The following is an 18,792-nucleotide window of genomic DNA, read 5'->3' as shown; positions in this document are numbered from 1 at the left end:
GCATTTCAACCAGCTGTCAATGGCTCACACAGGAGCTTGAGTGACAGTGCTCAATTTGACTCAAGGGATGTTTATTCAGGTTCCCTCCAAGGCTCTTGGCTGCACAGGGCAATGAGGACACAGATGTTTTCTGCATTTTAGCACATTAAGTTGCTGAATGCTTCTCACACAGGACCACTTCCCTTCAGCCCCTGCCACGTGAACGCAAGGGACTGGTTTGCCAGTCAGGAGGCTCTGAAGAGCAATGTCCTGCAGGGTGCTCTCAAAACGACCCTCAGCCCGCACAACCAAAAAGCACAAACCAGCCTCAGCCACACAAGGAAGCCTCTCCCCTTTCCTCCAGTGGAAGGTTCAGAAACCTCTGGGGGAGGATTCAGAAACCAGAGGTACCACACAAACAAAAGCAATTGGCGCTTTGTGCTGTGGCACAGCCACATTTATCTGCACCGCTGTACTTCAGCGGCTTGTACCTACCTCAAGTGCCCCAAGCTGTAGTATCGCGACTCTCCATCTGTTGACCGAACTACCTTGACAGTGAACATAGGCTGCAGCTGCCGTAGCTCCAGCAGCACGATGGCCAAGTAGTGAATGAAGAGCAGAGCATCCACCAGGGACACCGCATACTGCACTATTCCTTGGTAGTTGGTGTCCTTTGAGTCCAAGATGCGAACGCCATAAAAAAGCCAGTAGGAAAACACAAACAGGAAGATGAGGACCAACAAGAGGGCCCGAAACACAAACACCCTCGGTAGGTCTGCCTTGGGCTGGCGGAAGAACAGAGCCCAGGTCCCAATCAGAAGAATGAGGAGTTTAAACGCCACAGAGATGAACAGTCCCTCACAGACAGTACCACACGGCTCCAGATCATCCCGCCACAGGACCTGGGGTAACAGAATGAAGGCGATGGGGGTAAGGAAGACGAGGAGTCCGAGAACAGCTGCCACTGTTAAACCCAGGTAACGTTTGCAGTCCAACCCAACGCTGTCCTCCAGATCCTTACTGATCCTGGCTATGTCCTCCTGGGAAATGCTGTGCTCAGAGGTGCCTGTGATTGCTGTTGTGGTCTCACCCCAGTTGTCATCCTAAAGGAGAAAGAGAAACAAAAACATCAGTGAAACAATCAAGGTTATTTCTTCCAGGTCCTTTTCTTTTATTATTTGGCCTGGAAAAGGATTGCTACAGGAAACTTCAGTCTGCTAAGAAAAATCGACACCTTCGATATATTGAATAACCAATCCTGAAAATTAGCAAAGTTTTGGAAACAACAGCAGTTTGTCTAAAACACTGACTATAAATGCTAAACGTTAAAGACCTGTAAATATAGAGCAGGTAGCTCAACTTCCTATACCACTCGGTGTACCCCAGAGGCAGTTCTTCCGGCACACTTAACAAGCAATATGACATAACTCTTGGAAACTGCAGTAACCATCAAGTCCTACGTGCAAGACAAGGACTAGCACTTTTCCCACAAATTTTGTGGTTCAAGTGCATCACAGAATCACCTGGAAGGGAAAGTTTCATTTCAGGTCAGCTGTAGTCATTACACAATCAAAAGCATGTTCACGCATTGTTTTTCCATCAGTAAGAGGAGCAACTGCATTTCCAGCAAGTTCCTCTACCTTTTTCTTTTTGTTTTTTTCCTCCTCTACAGTAGCACTGCTCTCAGTAGCTGGCATATTCTAATAAAAGCTTAGTTAAACCAAAAAAATTATAGGTGGTCAACAAGGATATTTGCAGGTATAGTGCTTTAAATTTGAGGATCCTAGACTACCAATATAGTCAAGCTTCAGATTACATCTTGTCTTCCGAAAGCCTCATTTCTTCCCTAGCTTATTTCAGAGGACTTTGGCGAGCTAGGACTGCCACCCACACCATCATGCCTCCAATTGCTCCTTCCTGCTGCTGGCATGACCAAGGAGTTACGCTGACACGTATGGATTTGATTCACAGTTGCTGCTGAAGTGACTCGGGCAGGAGAAGACTCCTGTTACCTCATACAAAAACCAAAGAGCAGCAATGCCTGTGTTTTGTTGCCTGGCACCTGACACCTTTGTAGCTGCAAGGCTCATTCAGAAATCCACGTTTTGCTTTTCCTTTCACCCTCCTGAGTCTGTCTTTCTGCAGCCTGTGTCATTAATAGGATTTACACCTTCTCCCAGACTTTGGCAGCTACGTATGCTGATCTAAGCACTTTGTTTTAAAGAAATAGGCATCGTTTTAAGCATGAGACATGATACCTATAGACAGAAGAGTGCTGTAGGTGTGCACAACTGCGGGGCTTCCTACATATCAGAGCACTTTTAAACCACTATTCACCTCTTTAAAAGAGGTGCAGGAGAGTCTTCAAGAATCCTTGGGAGAGCAGTGGACAGAGGCAGCAACACTACTACGAACAACTCCAGTGATTTACCTCCTGATGCTCTTCGTAACACCAACACCTCCCTGCCTACTGCGGCAGGGCTTTGAGGCAGACCAACCACAGTCAGGAACTTGAATTTATCCGAGTTTTGAGTTGTTTCTCATCAAAACAAAAAGGGATATCTGCATTTCAAGATGTCTTGAAAGGGAGCATAATCATATCACATCTTCCTTTTTGCCAGTGTCTCCAGTAAAGCAATCTAAGCATTTCAAGTATTTTACGCTTATGTATGAAATAGTTCTGCGTAATTTCCCCCATTTGATTGACAAGAAACTGCACAACAGAGAATGGATTGAAAAATGACAGCAGCTCAAGGCTACAGCCCTAAAGAAAACAGGCAACCTCAGTCCCAGTCTACCACTTAAGAAAGCTCCTCCCATATTAAGTGGTACAAGCAGAAAAATCATGCATTTACAAGTCTAAATCTCAAGTGGTACAAAGTTGCTGAATGCAACCCAGGACACGCAGGAGAAAACTCTTGTTCATGTATCAACTTATTTTTGTTTGACTTTTAACTGCACTGAGGAGGTCTGCGTGAAAACAAGGGCATAAAAATTCACCTGTACATTTATATGTATTCAAAGTAATAGCTCTTGAAAACAAACACTTGGTTACAAAATACTAAGTGGATGTACAGGGAGTAAGCCTACTTGCACCTACACAAATACTGTTTTAAGTACTACCATACATAATTGGGGTGGAAACTGGGCATCGATATTACTTTTTCTTATTATTATTATTTTTTAAGTAGAGGTGAAGCCCCACAGCCAAAAATTAACATACCAGAAGTCCAACCCAGGAGCCAATGAAACATCCTGCACTCTTTGTTTTGCAGCATCAGTGCTTATTTTAAAATGAGAATGCACCTTCACATGAACTGCTACAGCAGAGATTACTGGATCCATCCTAGATGCAATTACACCCAGCATTTTTCCATTCTTTATTTAATCCAGCATTAATATACCGGCTTCACTGAGTTTTGGGCTTTTTCTCCCCTTCCCAGCTATGTCGTGTTACCTTTACATTTCTTGCCTCTCCTCCCCAGTGGGATCCTGGCACTAACATTTTACACTATTACCCCAAGCAAATCCCATCTAAGGACAAAAGAGTACATATAGGTGAAAGGATTGACCTGAATAATGCACAGTGAGGTGATGGAAACACACGTTTCTATAGACCTTAGCAGATGACACTTTTTGGAGACAGAGGTAAATTAGTGCCCCAGGGGTAAGTCACGTCAGCACTGGTGCTGTCAAAAACAATGCCTTCAGAAAGACAAAACTGATCGAGACCTCAGCTTAACATGTGAATAAATGCTAGCCACAGGTCATGGCAGCATACTAACAGCACGTGAGCAACACATTCTACCCCCTACTCATTTGCTCTGTTCCAGAAACCAGACTCCAGGAGTACCTTCACGCCCTCCTTACCTGGCCCTCCTCTGTCCGAGAGGCATCATTCCCCAGCAGCGGCTCTGCAGGAGGTGCCTGGATAGTGACGGACTTCTCGGACCGACTGCCGTCTTTGCTTCGTGGCGATTTGTGCCTGTCACGACTCCTTTTCCAAACAAGAGGAGAAGAAAGTTACCAGAGAGCACGGCCTGGAATTACAACACCTTGTACTTGCAGCAGGTGCCCTAAGCATTAGGTTATAGTTCCTGCTTGCTCATCTCTTGATCAACATTGATTTCATTTGTTACAGAACAAGCTTCCAAACAGGCAGAAAGTGACCTTGCCCAGAGCAGCCTACAGCCCGGAGGCTGGGACAGTTTAACTTCTCAGACAGCCTTAGTTCCTGCAATGTGGAGTCTTGTCAGCTAAGACCTTCTTAACACTGTAGGACAACTGGTGAAGTTTGTTTCCACTGGTCAGCAGCCCCCAGCTAGCCTCTTACAAAGAATATCAAGGGTAGCATGGCAGTGCTTACTGTCAGAATACCCTTGTAAACCTCACAGCTTCTCATTTAAGAATATCTCAAGATAAGCCCCACCTATCTGCTCACCAATATTTCCCCTTCCCTTCCTACCTGGAGAGGAAAGCAGCCTTTGCACCTGAGACCCTCACTGCGCTGGCTTAAAGCTCAGAAGCATCCAGGGTCCCAGCTCTTGCCATTGCATCTCTTTTGGGATTACCAGAGCCTAAAGGTTGCATGGGATGAGACTTTTTCCTGTTTGCAGCACGAGGCTCTGGGATTTTGTATGTTCTTTTGGGAACTTCGAAGGCATCTTTCCACATTGTATTCTAAACTACAAAGGACAATCCGCACTGGGGGGTTGGGGGTGTTGAAGGAGAAGGGAGGAAAGGCAAATGAAATGTTTTACTCAAGAAACAGACTGCAAGCAAAGAGACTATTTCGTGGAAGAATTCTTTTTCCAACCACACAGGATAATTGCTTCTGAAATGCAAAGTTATTTTGGACCAGCTCAGTTGTAAATTATAAAGACTGTAAATAGCACAAGCTTTGCATTTAAAACTAACGATGATGAAAAAAAACAGTTTCCAAGTAATCAGATGTTTTAGAGCAAGATGGTTTTTGATGCCACTGAGCTACCAGGACAGAAGGAGGACTTGCTATTCAAGTTCAGAAAAGCCTGACTTCTAATCCAATCAATGCTGATAGAGGACTTGCTGTAGACTCAAGTACCACTCAAATTCTATTAAAAAACACCACCAACAAAGAGTAGCCAGGAGGATGGTGGGAAGAGAAAGGCAGCCTTGTTGTTACACAATAAAGAAATAGCATTAAAATAGAAAACAAGTGGCAATATCACTCTAGGAAGTCTGACACATCTCTCCAGAGACTCTACTTATCCCTCACACTTTAAGAGCAGAATTAAGTGATCTTTTCCTTCTGCTAGTGCTTCCCCAGCGTTGCTGGCCATACATGACCCCAGCGTGCAGGCAATAGTTTGGATGTCATTAAGCTAGTGGCATAACTGCTTCCTATCCTGTCACCTGGTTCCCCTTGAGGACTCTCCACATGCATCTCCTCTGGAGCTGTAGCCTCAGTGATTTCATACTGACTTATATTTCCGCTCCCCCCCCAGTACACATCCTAGCTTAGAGCAGCAAGTAATTAAAGATAAGCATTTCCTTACCCTTGTCTGTGGGCTTTTTTGGAGTGACCTGAGTAGTGGGAGTATCCCGAATACGTTGATTCTGTATCCATTGCAGCAGACATTGGGGTCTGCACGGACGGCAGCACAGATTTTACTTAGAGACGAGTTCCTGGTGCTCCTGAGGTGGAGTCCGTGATAAAAGTGCTTTCCTGGGTACTCTTTGCTTCCCAGTCATCAGTGAGGCCTGGTCCCTGGGGACTTGAGTGCGCTTCCCTTACAAGGAATCCATCCAGATGGGCAGGAGGGAGGGTGCTCTGCTCCTCACGGTCAGCCTACGGAAAGACAAACAGGCATGGAAATTCATGCTAAGCAAAGCAAAACAGTATTCCTGCTGTGCTAATTCCCTCACCCTCTTCCACTCAGCCACATGTCCCCAGCTCACCACACTGTGCCCAGTTCACAAGCTCATCCTGGCCGATCTCTCTCTTTTTGGTCTGGAGAAACACACACATTAGCAGATCTTTAAACAAACTGATAACATAGCTCTGTTTTGCAAAGTCCAGCCCATTCATCCAAAAATCTGCAAGAAACACCATCAGTCACTTGATAAAGACAGTGCCTCGGAGAAGGCTCAGCAGCCTAGATGTAGAAATTCACCCCTTGTGAATTGCTTGGGAAAAAAAAAAAAAGGCTCAATTTCCACACCTCCTTTCTTCTCACTCCATTAACGCAGATCCCAACCACCACCAGATTCAGAATGACAGCTCTTCCTGGGGGAAGGGGTGGGTGACTACCCTAGCAGAAACGCTGAAAACGACCAGACCACCGTGTCTGAACCTGCTTTGTTTTCATAACTGCAAGGTGTGCCCGTTTTACAAGCATCAGTTACTCTACAATCGATGGCACTGCAAACGCCTCCCTTTCTTTGCAACCTCCGCCTCCAAGAGCTAATTTGGGCTTTGAAGAATTGAATTTTATTAGAAGTTGGATCTATATATACACACGTACTAACAGCACTGGTGAAAACTGATTAGAGATCCAGTCTGGCTTATATGGGCCAACATTTCTTGCAGCATGCTTGCAGCTGGAACAAAAGCTTAAGTCCCACCTGCAAAAGGCTGAAGAAACGGTCGTGCTTTTTGGGTCAAGAACAGGGTGGCATCAGAACAGCTCCCAGGAGTCACACGCCTGCTTTCCAACCCCATACCTTGCACATGGTTTCTCAAATTCCTGCCCATTCCTGCCCAGCCCGCTGCTGCCTCCAGCCAACGCCAGCGGAACGGAGGGCTACAGCCACGCAGTAGCCTCAGAGCAGGCAAAAGACTGATTTACATTAAATTAAATCCCTCCGCTATATTCTGCTCACAGCACTTTTCAAAGCTGTTAGCAATAAAACAGTCAACCACTGCTTTCCACCCTCTTCCTTCCCCAGCAGAGAGGGACAACAGCAGCAGTCGGGCTTTGCACTTGGCCAGCTATCCTGTCCAGCCCTAGGATTCCTCCACTAACACCTCCAGAAAAGCTCACAAGCGAGCAGAGAGCAGCCCTCTACCACACACAAACCCTGCCAAAGAATGAGGTCTCATCCCCACGGGGTTCCTTGGCTCACGCTGGGATCAGGAACGACCCAAAGCAGCGTCCCCTCTGCATCACGGGCTGCAGGTATTGGCCCAACTCCTGGGCTTGCCAGGGCTCTCAGAGAGAAGGTGTGGGGGGGACCTTTCATGTACACGAATTCCCAGGCTGTAAGGGAATATTGTGCCTCAATAAAACTCCTTAAAGGCAGCACAGAATCCAGGGAGGACAAATAAGGATGGAAACATAAGGCCCGGATTTGGAAGGGGGGAACGAGGACGAATTTAGACTCTATAGGCAAAGGAAACATAAAGCCAAGGCACAGTTTGAAACATCACATCATTACTGTAACAGGAACAAAAATCCCCGAGCCAGGGACACATGATGCAACACATCAACTCCCCAGATTTGCACACAGCCTGTAGCTCATGGCTCCAGCAACAGGCTGGGACTCAGAAAGGCTGATTTTTTACCTCCATCCTGCTAGACAGCCTCGGCCAAACCTCCTCCACCATGCCCAGCCTTCAAAAAGCACTGTGATACTGACAGAGGAGATGGCACTAGAGCAGCTTGCGAGCATGACAAACCAGGAATGCCCTCCCAAATACACAAGGTGTTAACAGGCATTACGGGATTAACCCACTTACTGCTCGTGGCATTACCAGAGTCTCTCTGAGAGCAACCACTGCCTTCACAAACGTGCACCACTGCGATACAGGAATGGGAAAAACAAGGAGAGCTGTTGGTGCACATCGTTAAGGGTTACTCACTCTCCCCAGGCTTTATGTTGGTGTGGGTGGCCCGTCTACCTGCAAATACTTCCACGCGCTTTGCATTCAGACGATTCCCACAGCCTCCAGGAGAGGTGGGTTGAGGAAACCGAGGCGTGAAGGGGCACACTGCTCACCCAGGGCTGCACAGCAATAACAGGGAAACTCGTGCGGAAAGCTTCAACTCCCAGCCTTTTCCTCTGATCACTTTGTTTTTTCCCCCCAGCTCCCAGACAGAAGATCAGAGCTGAGACACAGATCAGGAGCACTGCTCCTCTCCCACCCCCAGCAGCACAGGGGCACTCTTCTCTGGAGACACCAGAGAATACTTCAGCAGGCAGAAACTGCTGTGAAAAAAAATGCACAGGCTTCCCAGGCAGGAACCACAAGCAAGCAGCTCCCATTTGGCAGCAGGCGAAGCAAGGCAGCGCTGGGCACCAGGCACGGAAAGCAGACTCACAGCAAGACAGGAAGGTCGGGGCAGGCTGGATCACGCCAACTTTCATTTTCTGCGTAAACACGAGCAACGGTTTTGACATAGCTCTGTGAAAAGTCAACAACAAGGCCCCCAAAAAAACGTTAAGCCTCCTGGACGGCGGTCAAAAGCAACGTGATGAACTCGGGAACTCTGCACCACCTCCTGGCCCCGCTACAGGACACGCTGGTGGCTAAGTAAATCTTCCCACCAAGGCAGTTATGGAGTTGCTGGGAATAAAACACATCTGCCCAATCTGAGCAGGATGAAGCAAAGGAACCAAGGAAGGAGGAGCACAGTCTGCAGAGAGAATGGTCCAGGCATGCTCCCTGTAGCCAAACCAAGCAGGGTCTATGTCATAGCAGGAAGGGAAATAGCCTTACCCCAGAAAGCCTTCTGAAACTGCTGGGGGAAGGAGGTAGGGAGGGGACAGAAGACGAACAGCATGATAAATTGCATCTCCGTGTTGGAGCTCTCTCAATGCCAGAGCCAGAAACCAGCCCTGGATTAGCCACCACCCCAGCAGCACCCACTGCTGAAGCCTGAGCAAAGCTAAAGAAGGCAAGCTGGCACGTGCCTTGGAGGTAGCACGACCATATCCAAACCGAGCACAGCCTGTAAACACCTCCACTGCTGAGCTACAAATAATCACCTTTCTTACCCTACCCCTCTGGGCAGGGACAACTGCACTGCCTAAAGCAGCAGCCCCATCGTTTGGGGCCTCATCCCTCCACAAACAAGTGTGAGTTGAGAGCCCCATTTAGTTAATGCAAACAGCTTCACAAAAGATCATTACATCTCACAGAAGGCATGGTCTGTTTGTTTGCAGAGCTTCTGGTCCTGCATGAAAGCGAGCTCCTCCTTGAGGGCAGGGTTGCAATATACTTGGGTTTTGGGGGGGAAGCCACTGTGAGTAGCTTCCACCTCCACACCATGGTGCATTCCTCTCCGTGTGTCAACACAACCTTCAGAGAGCAAACAGCACCACTGGAGGAGAGGGGAAAAAAAATAATCTGCATCTCCCCCTTGCCGCACTTTTGTCCTGGATCCTTTCCACGATCCGTTTCACATCACAGCCCCAAACTGCGAAACCCACACCATGGTGAAGAGAAGTCCTCTTCCACTCAAACCACCGCGCTGTGCAACCGCACGCTGAGCCCTTCGCTCCCCGAAGGGCTGAGACGCTCGCTTTGCCTTCCCCTCATTGATAGACAAAGGAAGGATGCTGCGGACCTCATCCTACTGTGAACCACTAAATGGGAAACAATGCTAAAGAGGCCCCAGAGGAAATCCGGGGACCCTAGTCTGGCAAGACAGATGGCCGCATCCTGCATGGCAGCGAAGAAATGTAGTTACCCCTGAACACTGTAGAGATCACTGTAATTACAGTTCCTACACAGCTACACAACACATTGTAACTCCCTCTTTTCATACGCTCATAAATCTCCCCCAAAAGTTCCTTTGAATTGCTGTTTTCCACGCTGGGAGCCCCATCCCGCTTCCAATGAAGTTCGCCTTGTGATCATCTTCAAGGCAGTGCAGCTTGGCTCCCGGCCCAAGGGAAATTTAAAAAGAGCAAGTTACATCTTTAAATCAAAGAGGGCAAACGCAAACAAGAGCGCTCTTTTACATCCCAGGCTTTCCCAATGGGTTTCCCCCCTGTGAAGCCAAGGCAAACAATTCCTCATCAGCTCCGCTTTGAAAACCTTCCCCGTGCAGCTTCATTCCTACCCAGTGTAGGACTTGCAATCGATTACGGTCTGTTTAGCAGTGGATTCACAAAGTTACGTGTGTCTGGAAGTGCCATCTGGAGCACAAGCAGCCACAAGTGTCCATGAGCGTGTGCGCACATTGGATTCAGCATGCTGCTGGCCCCACTCCTTAAGCAGCACCAGCTGTCCACAGGGTACAAGGGATGCCCGCTAGTGATTCCACCGAAAACTTCTTCTATGAAGCATCTAAACATCTATGAAACATCTTCTATGAAACTTCTAAAACTTCTAATGAAACAAAAAGCTTCGCAAATTAAACACGTTGAACCCCACGAACTATGCTAAGGGGTGGCGTGAGGGTTCAGGAATAAAAATAATTTTTAAAAAAACTGCTAAACACTGAGGAAACATTCCAATGGTGGCGTTGACTCGCCCGCATGGCACAGCTGTGGCATTTTCTTATTATTCACTTCAGAAAAATGAGAAATTACGTCACTTGCTACATTCAACAGCATACATAGAAAGACCTATTAGCGATTCCACAGGAACCTTTTGCTTTTGAATTTCCTGAGCGGGCCCAGATCCAGCAACTTGATTTGTAAGCACAGGAGTTCACCTGCAGTGATCTACTTGCGGAGCCAAGGCTTTCAGTTTTAACTGCCAACGAGCTCTCAAAAAAAGTGTTTTTTTTTTTGGAAAACGTGTTTTTCCAAAAGCTTTTTATTTATTTTTGCATGTCATTAAGTCAGGTTCATTTTGGCCTTGAAATAAGTAAACCGGGACCTTTACTCTATGTCAGTGGTTCTTGATTTGCAAGCCCCACATCCTAAAAAGAAATGTTTCGCAGTCAGCAAATTCAAGCCCTCCAGCAATACACTCTCTTTTCTTCACTGCTTCTCGCAGGCTTCTTAGAAACAGTTCACAGACCCCCGGGAATTTCCAGCCCCTCGGCTGAAAACCATCAGTCCACGACACGGATACTTCAGAAAGAACAGTCACCGCTTACTGAAGCAATCCACCTGCACGTTTAATCATGACGTGCCATAGCGCAGGTCTGAAAATTGAGCGAGGCTGTCTCGGCCGACGACAAAAGCCACCCGAGCAAGCGGTGCTTCTGACCAGCAATCCCCAGCCTCCTCGCTACGCAGCTGATCCGTGACTTGGGAAGGTCTCTGCACGGGACCCATCAGTCAAGCACTTCCCAGGAGGACGTCCTTTGCCCGCTCCAAGAACCACATCTGCGCTGTCCAAGTTTGTGAAGCTCAACCGGCGCTCGAGTCACCATCAATCATGCAAATTATACCTTAGTTGCCAATCTGTCGGAGTGGTGAAAGCTTGCGCTTCCTCGCTCATACATCTCCCATGCTGCTAGACCTTCAAACGCACCTCTCAATCCCACAGCCGTGCAACGTGGTAGAAAATATTGTTGCCTCACCCTCGTTACTCCAGAGCACCTGAGACTGTGCTTAGGAACAGTTTTCAATACTGATGTTCAAAGCCCTACAGCCTTGCCGGAGCAAAGAGGGCAAGATCTGCCCTGGAGCTATTGCTTCAGACTCTGCCTATCCAAGCTGACAGTACCCATACCTTATTTTCAAAGTTTATTTTTAGCCATAGCAGTTAGATATTGAGATAACGTTAAAGGTTACGAATTACAAAAGGTTTCCCTAGTGAAAGTGCTCTCCTTTAGGAGACTGCATGCTTTCCTACGTTTTCTATTTGAAAATAAAAAAATAAGTCTACAGACCCTGAGCAACCCCGCAGCACGCTACACAGCTGGACTCCACATGACAGAGTCTGTCTCTGATGCCTCCATCTGCCCAATCCTCGATATCTGACTTGGCAAGAAGGAAGGGCAAGGGCATGATCCCCAGGGAAATCGCCAGGTTTTGAATTCAACCTAAATCAGGTAGTTCTGAGATAAAGGCTAATGATAAATTAAAAAGTCCTAAGACAGTTTTCGAAACAGTTCGTTTCACTCCTGCTGCCAAATTCCCCGGTGTCAGTACCAGACGTGGAGGAGCATGGCACTCCTCGTGCCTTTACAATTACAGTTTCCCCCTGGCAGAGCCAGACATCACAGTTCTCTGCTCAATCCTGTCCCTCAAGTCCCTTCTCAGCACCTCAGTAACAGCAAAAATATGTTTCTGACACTATTCTCAGCTCTGGTTGTCAGAGGCATGGGTGGAAGGCAGGCTACCAGAACAGTACGACATGTAGTTTTGCTAGGACAACTGCAGACACGTTGGTAGTGTTTCCCCAGAACAGTACCCTGGTCTCCTCATGGTGGTAAGCCCTCCCTAGGTGCATATGTCCGTAATGCATCAAAGGCCACCACGAATACCGCTATCGCTCACCAAAACCAAGAGGACACCAGCAGCCACAAGGAATCCTGTATTTGGGTGAGCATCACCAGGCACAGCTCAGGCATCTGCTCTCCTCCCAGGCCGCCGGCCAGCGACCACGGGCCGTTAGCTCTTTGCCTGGGTGGCTCCCAGGCAGGCTGGAAACCCTTCCAACACCTCGGCTCACAGGGAGAGCTCTTCGGGGAGGCTTTCTGCAAGACTCACTTGTTAATTTTCAAAAATAAATGGTCAAGTGAGGTGCTGGCAGAGCCAATGCCGGTCTCGGAGTTGCAGCCAGCTGCAAAGCCAAACCCCGGAGGGGGACGAGAGCCAAGCACGCTCACAGCCGAGCTGTCCGAAGGCTACGCAGCCCCAGCGCTGCTGGAGCTCCCTTCCCTGCGGTGCCTCTCCTCTGAGCTGGGACACTCCAGCAGCGGGCTTACGTGTGACACAGCGTGAGCTCCGCAACACCCCGATTTGCTCCTCTGGGCAGTGTCGCTTCACGCATGAACTCCCTAGAGCTGCAAAGACTTCGGGGCGAGGCGCGACGACAGACCCAGGGCTGAGGAAAGCCCCGCTGTGGCAGCAGGAGGGTTGCCAGGTCTGCTTCCCCCGCCTGGAAGCACTGCCACAGAGCCACCCGCGCTCTGCGAGCGGAGAACTCAGCCTCTGCGCTAAGAAAGCCTGCTCCCAGCCCGGATAACCCTGCTCACAGCCCGGATAACCCTGCTCACAGCCCGGATAACCCTGCTCACAGCCCGGATAACCCTGCTCACAGCCCGGATAAGCGCCCAAACCGGGACAGGACGGGCTTCCAGGGGCTGTGCCGAGCGTGCCCTTACGGGACCAGCGGCTGCGGCTTTGCCCTCTGCCGGGCGCGCTCAGACCCGCAGCCGGGCAGCGCCGGGAGGGGCGGCAGCCACCTCCCGCAGCCATCTCCTCCTGCACCCCCTGCGCCCACCTCCTCCAGCCCTGGTCCTGCAGCCCTCGTCCCCATCCGCAGCACAGCAGCCACCTCTCAGCCCTGCACGCCCACGATTTTTGGGCCCACCCTGCCGGGCTATGAGCCCCCCCGCCTCCTTCCCGACAGACGGACACACGGACGGACAGACCGACCTGCCTCCCCCATGCCCGCTCAGCCGGACCCAGCCCCGGCCCTCCGCCGCCTTCCCCCGGCGGCGGCCGCCGTTCGCCGCCGCTTTCCGCTTCCTGTGCCCGGCACCGCCCCGCAGCCCCGCCCCGGGCCGGCCCCGAGCCCTCCTCATCCCTTAATAACAATTAATTCTGTCAGCTAGCTGGTGGGGGGGGGGCGTGAGGGAACCCCCCAGATCCCAGCTTTGAGTTACTGAGGTACAGCCCGCTCCACAAAGGGGACAAACACAGAGGGCACTGAATTCCTCCTGTCAGACAGCTCCTGCGTTGCCTTCGTGTGGCCTCTGTAGCTTACATCTTTTATTTTTCCCTTCCAATTTCCCTTTTTTCCAAAATAATGCGCTAACTTTGCTTGTGGTACCCGTCCCCTACTCACCATCTGCACAACATTACGTGATTTCACCATTTCAGTCAGGCAGGAGTTAGAAGAACCGTTCCCATATCGCTCCAGTTTGGCAGCTCCATTGCCTCCTGCTCCGCACGGCGTACATCTTACCCACCCCGTGCCTGGCTGGAAGAGGCCGGTCTCAAGTGATAGGCTCCATCTCACGTTGTACACCAACATGTGCCTAAACTTGCCCACGGCCCTGGCACTCCGCTGCATTCCAGACAGTCGCCCTGCCCTGGAAAGTGTTCGACATCGAGCTGAGAGCATCACCGGGTGCTCGTGGCTCCCAGCTGCCAAACCTTCACTACAGGGCAGCTTGGTTTCCTGCTCAGAGCAGGGGAACATGACAAAAGGCAACAGGCTACAGCTTATTCAACCCATGCATCTGGGACAGGGGAGAGACTCAGGGCATGGTTTTACTGGTGTAGCGTGGGGAGGACAAGGGGGGATGCTGCCCTCTCCGACAGGCTACAGGAACTCGGGGAGTAAAACTTCAACAGAGAAGGGGACTTTTTCAGAAGTCTTTAACTGGACTTCTTTGGACCAAGAACCTCCTCTGTGCAGTCCCTATTTCTTCTCCTATTATGCTACCCCAGCAACTGCTCAAGATTTTCTCAGTAGACACAGACAAGAAAAGGCTTGTGTACTGCACAGCCAGTAAGAGACTGGGAAGACTGAAAGATTCCTGAATACTAGTTTCGTGGTTCAGAGCAGCAGGACTCATTGCAGTACACGGAGGAAAGGAGATCCGTATGAGATCTCAGCTGGGGATACATCTAGGCCCTGTCCAGACCCAGGTGGCACAGATATGGTTAGACCCAGCAGCAAGCCCTCTGCCACCTGACTGTGTCAAGCTGTTAAACAAAGCACTGGCAAAGAAAGGATACACTGAAGACAGGCTCAGAGGCAGATACTGAGGTGCTGTTACATGCTTATCTTTCATCATCTGTTTAAACCACTCAGACATGAGGAAACTTTTGGCGTGAGTCAACCTACTTGTGCGGTAGGGTCATAGTTTAGAAATCTGTAAAGTGCTAAGCTATGTCAGCGTAGCATATCACTACTGAATAGGCAGGATTAGAGGTGTTTGTTGTTATTTTCTTGATTGTTTGTTTTAAGAATACCCAGAGCAGATCGTAGATTCACAGGAGAATGATTTAAGTTGGAATGGACTTTTGGAGACCATCTGGTCCAGTGTCCTCATTCAGAACAGGTCAACTGGAGCAGGTTGTACTAAGCCATGTTTTGAGTATCTCCAAGGAGTCCACAGCCTCCCTGTGCAACGTATTCCAGGGTTTGAACAGTAAAACGTATAACGAATGAAATGAACTAGTAAAAACGTTTTCTTATGTTTAAATGGAATTCCATGTATTTCAGTCTGTGACTGTTCCTTCTTTTCCTTTCACTGGGTTCTGCTGAGAAGAAACTGGATCCACCTTCTTTATTCGCATCAAATATTTATACACATCAATACACATTTATATGCATCGATTCCCCTCTGAAACCTCTCTTTTCAAGGCTGGAAAATCCCAGCTCTCAGCCTCTCCTGGTATGTCAGATGCTCCGATCCTTTAATTATTTTAGTGGACCTAGGCCAGACTCACTCCAGTACATCCATATCAAACAAATGTGGTCTTTGGTCCAGGGCGTACACTGTCTGCATGCAATGCAAGAAACCAGCACTGTTTAGTTCCCATCTGTTCTGACCTTTTCACATTCCTGCTGGCATAGTGGCCAGGGAATGTTTTAGGAAGGATCTGCATGTGGTCAAGTGCATGGACTCGCACTGCTTTGAGGAATGTTTATAGATGCATACACAGAACAAGCAGATACAGAGTTAAGACACTCACATGAAGCCAGGCCCACACTTGGCCTGTTTCATGATGTGGCACACAGATGAAGGATATGATCTCAGATTTTTCATCCCTTTCTGCAGCTGGCTTCCATGAGATCACAAACACCTCTTGATTTGCTCCAAATTTGCCTCTCTTCCGCCATTAAAAAAAAAAAAAATCCTTATCACATGAAAGCCAGTGCTACAACCTAAAGTTCACTGAAGTAGGGGAAGAAGGATAGTAGCCTTTTATTTACTTCAGTAAATAAATAATTGCTCAGGAAAAACTGACACTTTTTCAGGTCTTCAAGAAGCAGCTACTGGCTTCCTTAACAGTCATTTCAATTATTTTTCCAACAGAAACATGACTAATGTTCTCATTTCATGTAGATCCTTGAGGGGACTGTTTCTATCCATAACTTTGAAGAGACACTCAGAAAAATGCCAGGAAGTACAAGCAAGAACATTCTGTTTGAAACATGAGGATCCAGATGATTTTTGTCCTCATCAAGTTTTCAGATTGTTCTATATCTCTTTCCATAAATGCAGTTATCATCTGACCAAGGCTAAGATGGGTGGATGACAGAGTCCAACATGTAAAACACATTGACTTAATCACGCAGGGAACTCAAAATGGTATAGAGACCTGCTTGTTTAGAGGAAATACTCATTTGTAATTCTACTAATCCTGCTACTGCATTCCTCAGGCTTGTATTTTTCACTCTGAAAAGCATGTGTCAAACGGAAGACCAGGGAGAGATGTATTTTTGGTCACATTCATGTGGAACACAAGCGATCTTGGATCTGCTACAGGAGGCACTTTCTGGAATGTGGACGTTATCCCTTTTTATAACAAATCCCTTAGTGTTTTGAATCATTCTGTCTTACATTTTGATTTGCTGTGCACAGTTCATGACCAGCCAGCTATCCAATCAAATTAGCTTAATAAACATCCACACTCTCTTCTAAAAGCATCCATTGTAAAGCAGTGGGAGTTTTTACACAACTTTAAGCATTAGGTTATGTTCTTAAGTCATATCTTTCCTCAAAGTTTGCTTTCATTTTTTCTTTCACAACCTTCAGTTTCACTTATTTTCAAATAAGTCCAACTATTTATCCTACTATTTTTCTACTAATCATTTTTGTGAGCCAAATTCTGCCTTGTTTGGAGACACATGCAATACTTTTGTTAAGATATCTATAGCAGCTTCTGCCTCAATTTTCTGTCACCTTGGAAACTAGCCTTTCTTTTTCCTTTCCCAAAATCCAAACTCCACTTTCCCCAGGACACAGAGAGGTATTCAGTGACAAAATCACAGATCTACACCTGTGCATAAAACCTGATTTGTTTCTGCAGCTTCTTACTGCTTACTGAGCAAGATGAAAAGATCATTCTTAAGTTATAGGCCCTAGCTTCATCACCTAAACCAGAATTTGTCTGCACAATGCTTTGAGATTCAAAGGCAATGCTTTGTCTCCAATAAGAAACATAGAATCATAGAATATCCGAGTTGGAAGGGACCCACAAGGATCATCGAGTCCAATTCCTGGGTCCCCAAAGGATCACCCAAAAAAAACCAACCAAACAAAGCAGATCATGTGTTTGAGAGAACAAGCATGGGCTGAGCCAGCACAAGCACAAACATTAATATATGAGTTATTGCTCACTTTTATATGGCATCAGCTGAAGCCTCCAGCATGGGATGGAAAGTTTTTTCACTGAGAGACTGGATGGCCCTTTCACAGGTCCTTTCTGATGAAACTTCTCATATAGCCAGTTTGAACTGTGCATGATCTCACTCTGTGCCACTGACCTCAATCAAGCAGCTTACATCTGAAGTTTAGGTAAATGTGCAATGACAGATGTGTACAAGGAGCCGCATTACATCTCTCAGTGTTGTAGAAAATCTTATTTAGAGGAAAAGGAAAGCCAGAAAGACATGACTACAAAAGAACACCTTCCTTCCCTTTTGGGGTAGTTGCTATTTAAAAAGGGAAAATGTGTAGTACTGCACAGCTGAAGAAACAGCATGACACAATTATTTTGCATAGCAACTTGCATAAAAGCTACTGAGCCCTTTATGGAATTAATTATCCAAAAGATGCGATTTCTGCCCAAATAAAGAGAAATGGTGGAGGGTAGCAAACACTACGAAAACTTCACTTGGCGGAGATCCTGCAAAAATCAGTTCAGGATTCAGTTGACATCTCACTTCTATTTCAAGGCAGATAGTGGCAAGACTTTCCTTTGGATTCAGTAGACTGACAGAATATTGTTCAAAAATGAAAAAAAAACACACTCTAGAAGCATAACCTAAGCAAATTTAAAAGGGAAAAAAATAAGGTAGATTTCATCTGTACGGGCAAAGTGGAGTAGAAGCAAAAAAAAAAAAAAGAGAACATCTTTTGCCTGACTTGCCCCTAATTTAGAGAGCTAGAGTCTACTGTGTACCATGACCTTTCCTCTGCATGTGCCAGGAAACTTGCAGCCCTCTGTGGACCTTATCTTAGAGGGTAAGGGACTGTAACAGGCCAGTAATCCATCCCCCCTGTCCATTACAACTCTAGTCTGATGTGGCAGTGCGGCACACAGGACAGGGGCAGGGCTCTATCCTCTCCCAGAAACAAAGGAAAGCCCAAGGCCTCAAATAGGAATACCTAAAAAAAAAAAAAAAAAAAGTGGTGGCAAACTCAGCACTTACAAAGAAACTTCATTATATTCTGGGGACCTCAGCCATGAGCTGAATTTTCTCCACTGCAAGTGCATAGTGGCCAGAGAATTTGTAGATGGGCCGGGATTTGGCCACAGGTGTGTGTGTGTGGCTGAGAAACAAGTCTTCACACCAGGACAATTGGGAATTAAGCCTTTTATAGAAGGGCAATAAAGGAAAAGAAGAGGTGAAGGATCAGAGCCTCGAGTCTTCAGACTGAAAGTACATGTTAACCGTTCAGTGAAGCTGACAAAGAGAAGCATAACTGATCCTTTAATTCTGGCAAAAAGGTAATATTTTTCCAGGCTGGAGATCGCTGCCCTACTCTCTGAAAAGAGGATGAAGAGCAACAT

The 18,792-nt window shown here is 47.6% G+C and overlaps 1 protein-coding gene across 1 annotated transcript in view; it reads right to left on the bottom strand.

Moving 5' to 3' along the window:
• VANGL1 (VANGL planar cell polarity protein 1) overlaps nt 1-13,618 on the bottom strand; it is a 41,796-nt gene extending 28,178 nt beyond the window's left edge. Inside the window, exons 1-4 of the mRNA XM_083813377.1 lie at nt 13,471-13,618; nt 5,517-5,809; nt 3,850-3,976; nt 475-1,082 (exon numbers count right to left, since the gene is read on the bottom strand). Of these exons, the coding sequence (XP_083669503.1) occupies nt 475-1,082; nt 3,850-3,976; nt 5,517-5,599 (818 nt within the window). The 5' untranslated portion in view covers nt 5,600-5,809; nt 13,471-13,618. The remainder of the gene's footprint in view (nt 1-474; nt 1,083-3,849; nt 3,977-5,516; nt 5,810-13,470) is intronic.
• Between the last annotated feature and the right edge of the window lie 5,174 nt (nt 13,619-18,792).

The sequence above is a fragment of the Anser anser genome (genome assembly GCF_964211835.1).
Source record: "Anser anser genome assembly, chromosome: 1".
Lineage (NCBI taxonomy): Eukaryota > Metazoa > Chordata > Aves > Anseriformes > Anatidae > Anser > Anser anser.
The sequence above is the reverse complement of the archived record's forward strand: the minus strand, read 5'-3'. Positions and strand labels throughout refer to the sequence as shown.